Below are 7,761 nucleotides of genomic sequence, written 5' to 3'. Positions count from 1 at the left end.
AAAGTTTTCTGGAAAAGATCAGCATTTCATTGAAACCATGTTGGAACTTTGTCGATGAGGTCACATGGTCTGTAAGAAGCCACAGTTCCAGCTGACAGAAGTCTGGTTCTGATCCATCAGATCCGACTAACAACAGAATCAAAGCTTCACGTGTTGCAGCAAAAGGTTTCCATGTTTGTGAGGATCTTATGAAGAACAGCTCAGTTCTAGATCACATCGTCTTTAGATCAATCATTTAGAATCAAGTATTTATAGATATTATCTTGAACTTCTTTCCATGACTCTGATGACCTTCATAAAGATGACTCCTCCCACTTTGGTTTGTGTCAAATGTATATCAGCTTCAACAAGCAGTCATGTGTTTCTGCTTCTCTTCAAGAACAGATTTAGTCCGGTCCGTGTCGTCCAGGTTCTCTGCAGATAAACACAATGAAAGAGAGAAGGAGCTTTATTTTGAAAAACCAGACCTCTCCCTGAATCCAGACTCAAACTTTTCTTTTGGTCAGAACCATAGAACTGCTGCAGCTCACAAGCAGAAAGTTCCATTCCTGATTCTCTCCATGGAGCTGCAGTCGTGCACGTGTGTGAAGAGTCCTGCTGACATGAGCACATTCACATGAACATGTCAAGGTCATACTAAAGAAGTCAGGCTGTGATTCGATCTGGATTGCTGCAGTCGTCGTCTCTGTTCTCGACTCCCTTCTGTTTCTGTGAGTCCTCACAGCTGCTGCTAACCAGCAGACATCATGGATCATCTGGAGGACTGTGTGGCTGTTAGAGGTGCTGGAGACCTGCTGTAGGCCCCATCTGTTATCTTTTGTCCATGGGTTCCCAGAGTGGGGTCTGTGGACCAAATTTGGCCCACCAATTTGTCACTGCAGAACGACGGAGTGTTTAGTTTAAACCCCCTTTGTTATGTGTTACAACTGTAATTATGTTGGCGACCACAAGGGGGCGCTTGGTTGTCCGGGACTGTGCTGTAATACTGCAATGTGAGCAGAAGAAGAAATGACGCTGAATGAATGGAAGCTGAATAAATCGACGTTGAGATCGAAGTCCGCCTGATGTCTTTTATTGCAGCACCAAGAAGGCCACAAACACAACACCCTTACTGCCTCTCATTGAAGTGGTAAAGGTCAAATAAAGGTCATATGAGGACATGACATGACAGGTTGGATTCAAAGGAGGGAGAGATGGATCAGTACAGGTGAGGCAGAGAAACAGAGATGGAAGGATGAGCAGCAGGTCAGGGCTGTGTACAATGCTTGAGCAGCTCAGTAAACCTTTAGTTGAGATGAATGTTGGAGGCCAACATCTGGAATGCTCTTGAAGTCATGACTGTCAGTGTCGTGTTATTGCTTTACAAAAAGACTGAGGTGTTCTGTGCTGAAGTCAAGAACTTTATTTTTTTTCTAATCCTTCCACATAGCACCCTGCAACATTCCTCTACAATCCCCACACAACAATCCGCCAGCTCCCCCTAGAGGCTCCTCCTTTCATGACATTCCCTTGACTCTGGTTTAACCCCAACATGGCTAATACAACATCCCCCTTTCTTAGAAAACAAAGGGTAAACTTTGTATTTTCATATGGAACTTATAAAACTAACTTTAGCAGGCTTTCTTTAGAGTAACCTCCACCTTTCAGTGATCAACTCAAACTTCTTTTTTTTTTCAAGCACACAAACCCCATTATAAACTTTTACAATTACAGATTAAGTCTTTTCTGACCACTCTGCCCGACCGAGTACAGACAGTTTCTGTGATGTTTTGTCCGCAGACTGGTGTCTGGTCGCTTGGAGCTGGAATAGGTGAATCTTCTCCCACAGGTTCTTCAGCACCGACTCCCTCATTGTTGTTCTGCAGTGACACCAGGTGGTGTTGGTTTCTTCTTAGTGTCCCCTGAGGCCCTTGGATGTAATAAGAGCGAGGGGTCTTGTGTGCAGATATCACTGTACCTTGGGCTTTTGCATCTGTGACCCAAACCTCTTCTCCAGGAACCAGTGGCTCTAGGTTTCTTCATTTGTGTCTTTTTATCAAAGATGTTAGTGTCATCCTGCCTCTTCTGCCTTTCTTTGGCCTCCAATGTGTGGTAGTCAGGCAGAGTCGGATCCAACAGGGACGGAAGGGCAGGAACAGTTGTGCGAACACTCTTGTGGTTTTGTGAAGTTGAAGGACTCTGGCGGTTGTAGAGTGAACGTAGCAGTCAGTGTAGCCTGCGGCGCTGCCGTTTCTTCATCTACCATCCGTTTCACGACAGTGCTCCGGCCGGCTTTTCCTTTCTTTTTCTTTTTTTCTTTCTCAGTCTATCAGCGTCCCGCTTCTGACACCAAGTCGTGTTATTGCTTTACAAAAAGACTGAGGGATTTTTTGCTGAAGACAGGAACCTTATTTTTTTCTAATCCTTCCACATAGCACCCACCCACATTCCTCTACAATCCCTACACAACAATCCACCAGTTCCCCCGAGAGACTACTCCTTTCATGACATTCCCGTGACTCTGGTTTAACCTCAACATGGCTAATACCACAGTCAAAAGTCCAATCCTGCTGTTGTCAATCAAAGTGTTGAGTCAGAAATAGCTTTTGATGGAGTCCTAACTTCACCAAAGGTGGGGCTACGCTGAACAACTTCCACAAAACTTGTTTCACTTTGCCATCTGAGAGATCAACACACATCGGTTTCTTTCTTTCATTGCCAAGATTAATCAATAAAGATGGCACAAAAAATACATTATTACACATATTTGCAAATAATAATAAAAAGTCGTAGAGTACATTTCGGCAATCACTCACATTCCTGGCACTGCCGGCATCTCCTTTCTGCATTTGCCACATGTGAATCCGTAGCAGTCAACACATTGCACAGTAGCATGATTATTTAGGCATCTATGTTTGACCTGATACATGGCTCTTTTTCCAGGGCTAGGTGTGGAAGGTTGTTGCAGAAACAATTGTTCCTTTTGTACCTTCTTTGCACAACCATGACTGGTTGCCAACTCTCTTGCAAGCTCAACCAGGAAGTCCACCAGTCTCTCCTGTCTCCCGGTGCATGCTTGATACAGCACAGGTGCATTTAGTTCTGCCATTTCAGTCATGTTATAGAACACAACAACGGGCCAATGTTGATTTATAAGCTGGCTGTGTGCAAAATTACTTTCTATGGGTGTACAAATGTGCATTAGAACTGTGCAAGACCCTACATGACAATGGGAGAATGTTCAGTCAAGTCATCTGCTTGCTAGGCATCAGGGGTCTCCAGACTACAGCCTGCGGGCCAGTACCGGCCTGCCTCCACATTTGGCCCAGCCCCCAAACACTTCCAGAGATACATATATTCTTTTATTTCTCAATACGGTTGATCGAATCCACAGAGTGTGACTTTGTATTCCACCCTTCTGAAGTCTGAACTATAACAGGAAAGGATAGACTATTTATCTATTTATTTGTTTAATTTTATGTTTTTTTTTTTTTTTCTGTGAAGATTACATAAATTGATTATTTAAAATTTGGCCATGTGTGGCTTTTTGGAAAACCATAAATGTTTAGATTTACTCTGTGATTGTTTCACTTTTTCTGTTGGCCTACAAACTGACCCTGGCCCCAAATAAGAGAAGAAAACAGTTATGTGGCCCTCACAAGAAAAAGTTTGCTCTGCCAATGATCTTCTCAACACATTCAGTTGGAAATCCTTCCTCCCCCACACAATAGAGCAATCCTACCAGCGACCCCCCACCCCTCCCCTTCCAATTCCTCAGGTTATGACTACATTTACACATAAAATGATGCAAATGTTAGCCAGGAGAGTAGCCAGGTAGCTTCATCTTGGCAAAAGGAGGTCAAAAAAAGCCTGGGACTTCTAGTGTTAAACAACAGCAACTGTGTTGTTCCAGGTGGAAGCTCCTCCTCCCTCACTCTGACGTTTGTGATGTTCAGACTCATGGTTCAGCTGCAGATAAACTGCTGAATCATAAACTGTAGTTCTGTCTCAGAATGCTGAAGCTCATCAGGAGAGTTCAGCTGGAGGTGAAGAATGAAACATTTTCAAACATCAGTTTTATTCATGTTTCATTCAAGTCTCTGCTGATAAGATTTTATTGTTTGAATTTCAATATATTTTCATCTTTTTCTGTTGAAATGTTTCTGGTTAAACAAGCCTTTATTTTGAAAGAGCCATTGAGGCAGAAACAATAGAAAGAGACTCTGAAGATGAGATGAGCAACCCCCCCTGGAATGCTGACCCCTGTGCAGTGGACTAGTGGGGGAGGGACGGCTGAACCAATCACAGAAAGACTGCTGCAGCTTTCCCTCCAAAAGGAACCAATCAGATGTTGTTGCTTGGATTCCTTTGTCTGGAAGTTTCCATGTGGAAGCTTCCAGAGTCTTTTCTGTTTGTCTGCAGGCTGAGCAGAACTGACTCCTGTAGGATCACAGGAACTTTCAGGGAAATCTCAAAGCAGGAGAAAAGTTTCTGTTTGGAGCTTTTTTCTGTGATTGTGAGACTAGCAGATGATCGGAGCTGCTGCTGTTCAGAGGACTTTGGTGTTTGTTGGAGCTGAAGATCTTCTGCAGCTGCAGGAACCATGTCTTCAGAACCTCAGGAAGATTCTGTCAGAGAACAGCTTTCTGCTGCTGAAGAAACCTTCAGACTCTGTGAAGGAACCATCGTCCAGAATGAGAATGAGGAGCTCTGTGGTCAGCGCAGACTGCTGGATATCACCTGGAACCCGCAGCTTCAGCTCCACGTTGCAGGTATGTTCACTGCAGACAAATACATCCATCAACATCTTTGTTTTCCTCGTCTGAGCTGTTATCTGGATCCAAACTGTGCGGCTGGATAGCTTCAGTGTAGTTCCTATATTTTAACTTCACCGCTAAAGTTTTTTTCACTCTTGAACAAATAACAAAATAATTTAAAATAATAATAATAATATAAATATCAGGTTCGAAATTCTCCAATTTACTATTTAAAAAAAACAATGGGTACACTTCTTAGAGAAAGTCTAAAATATTGATTGATTGATATTGTTTATTTCAAGCAAAGATTGTGAACAATACAGGACAAGAAAAACACAGATTTTTCAAACTCATTACAGAATATAGGAATTTAAAGATTAGAGAATTTTAAAAAGAACAAAGACACATTTGTGTCATATTTGATTACATTGATCATATGTATTTGATATTAACTACAGTGTTTATTAACTAAAGTCAAGTAGAGTTTGAGTGCTTGAACAGGAGAGGGAAGAAACAAACTTCTATTATCCCACAACTACTTAGTTTCTTCATTTTACAGTTTAGCTGATTTCTTTACAGTAACAAAGTGAAGTGCTTATTAATGATTGATTAATCTCATAAAACATTCTTTCATGATTTCAGTAAACAACATGAATCACACGTCAACTGTCATATATGTAACACTTATTGATCATCATCAGAATAAAATTTCATGTCAATCCAAAAATCATCCCGAAACATTAAAAATCAAGTTTTAAGTAACAATTGACCGGGGTTTCCTGCATGGAGAACTTTGTGTCAGCCCATTGACTGTATAAGAAAAAACTGGACTGAGCAAGCCCCCCTACTTCCGTGTTCCATATAGGAAGTACCACTGGGTTGCAAAAAGGCCAAAGTCCCATTGACTTACATTGGGAAACAGACAGTTATTTCTCAGTCATTTTATATGTCAGAATAATCATTCTTACTCTGCTGCTTTCTGCTTAACTTCTTTTTTCTAATCCTAATTTTTGAAAAAGATTTTTTTCCATTATCACAAGTTATTAGAGTTATAAATTGACCAATCAGATGGCTCAATAAGCGTTTGTGGGTCTGACGTCGAACGTCTGGGGCGTTTGAGTGACAGATGACGGGTAGCCAATGGGAGCAGACTTCATCAATGAGTCCGTGAAGACCTTTTAACACCTACTTTACAATTCAACAATGTGCCAATCATTGTCCTACTGTTGTTTTCCTCAATGGAATGTACCGATGCAGCAGTTTAAAACAACAAGAGGAGCATGCTGTCGACATTTTTAGATGAGGATTTACTCTGTAGAAATAGATTTCACTCTGAGGTTATGTGATTTGGACTTTTTTGTTTGTTTAACATTCGTTTTTCTTTATTTCACTGTTTTGATTGTAGCTTAAAAATTCTAAGTTGCCTATATGTGCATAAAATCACCAACCAAAGTTTCATCTTCGCCGCACTTTTCCAGCTTCAGCCTGAATTAGACGCAGCCGTCTGAGGAGCGCGAGACAGACTTGAAAGGACCTGGTCGTATTTTCAAACAGAAAAAAGATCCAGCTGTTCACTTGTTGGGATGGTTATTTATTTTAAATACTGCTGAACGCGCTTCTCACGTGCATCTGATCAGACTGTAACGTGACAGCGCATGTGATGAGACAAGCTGCTGCTACTGCTGCGCGCGGGGGGTGGGGGCACACGCAGTTCTGCAGCGGCGTCACCCAAATGCTCCTTTTATTTCAACAAAAAGGAATAAATGTAAGTAAATCCAAAAGGACAGAGACTCAGACTAATCGCTGAAGATTGTTTGCAAATGGCGGTATCCGTTTCAGGAAGTGACGGTGAAAGCGGTGGCCTACTTTCACCAGGAGTGGAGGTAATGCATTTCCAATGGGGGACCTCATGGCTCAATAAGTCCATTATTTTTATGGTCAATGTGCCCAACCCAGTCTCCTACAAAAACGTGCAGTACCTACGTTTGTCCACAGAGGAAATATATATATATATATATATATACAGTGGTGAACAAAAGTGTTGGTACCCCTCAGTTAAAGAAGGACAAACCCACAATTCTCACTGAAATCACCTGTGATGTCAATTAAAGGACACACCTGAGTTAATCATGTCACTCTGGTCAAATAGTTTTCAATCTTTCATTGAGGTACCATCATTTTTGTCCAGGCCGTTTCATTGGTTTGTTTTTTGAATAATTATGCTAATCAACAATTCAAAATTGATGGCTGATTTTGATTGTTTAATTTTCAGAATTGTTTTATTTATTGTTACTTTTGTAAGTTTTGAGTGATTTCAGTGAGAATTGTGGGATGTCAGATTTGTCGCGTTAAAAACGAGTTAACTTGACATGTGCTTGACGCCGACAATTTTTTTGACGCATTAATCGCGGATTTTCTCATACGTACCTTTCCATACCGCGCGCAGGCGTCCCTCATCCCCCTCTTACTCACCGGCTGCTCTCACTAGATCACGGGCGGGTCTCCAACCACCGAGCTGCTAGCTAGAACCGGCCCGGCGCGAGGACCTGGAGAGCTCCTGCACCCTAATCTGGCTCCGGTTCGCGTCCAGTACCACGTCTGGTGGTACCGGCTCGCGTCTGAGCTGCGGACCCCCGACGTTCCGAACAGCAAGCGCACCGGGGGACGTTTTAAATGTAGTTTAAACAACGGCAGTTATTTGTAGATGAAAAGATAAATCTCAGCTTTGAGTGTGTGGCCCGTCCCTCTTTCGCCGCGCAAAAATATGTAAAATATCCCAAAGTTCTGGGTGGTTCAGTGGGCTAGGTGAAGGGCTGGCACACAGGAGCCCTGGGTTCGATTCCCGGGGTTGTCCACTGATCCCCACCCAGATTGGGTCCTTCGGCAAGACCCTTGACGCTGCTGCCTAACTGGGTCCCTGTGCCCCTCAAGTACAGGGTTGTGTCAGGAAGGGCATCAGACGTAAAAACTCTGCCAAATCACTGATGCGAAACAGTGGGTGCTGTTACGCTGTGGCGGCCCCGAA

The 7,761-nt window shown here is 42.6% G+C and overlaps 1 protein-coding gene across 1 annotated transcript in view; it reads left to right on the top strand.

Moving 5' to 3' along the window:
• Positions 1-4,210: 4,210 nt before the first annotated feature.
• The window catches only part of LOC112141712 (gastrula zinc finger protein XlCGF57.1-like), a 9,191-nt gene continuing 5,640 nt past the window's right edge, over positions 4,211-7,761 (top strand). The window contains exon 1 of the mRNA XM_024264861.2: positions 4,211-4,751. Coding sequence (XP_024120629.1) covers positions 4,583-4,751 — 169 coding nt within the window. The 5' untranslated portion in view covers positions 4,211-4,582. The remainder of the gene's footprint in view (positions 4,752-7,761) is intronic.

Source organism: Oryzias melastigma, unplaced genomic scaffold (assembly GCF_002922805.2).
Source record: "Oryzias melastigma strain HK-1 unplaced genomic scaffold, ASM292280v2 sc00270, whole genome shotgun sequence".
In the NCBI taxonomy this organism is placed as follows: Eukaryota; Metazoa; Chordata; class Actinopteri; order Beloniformes; family Adrianichthyidae; genus Oryzias; species Oryzias melastigma.
This window is presented reverse-complemented; position numbering and strand designations above follow the sequence as displayed.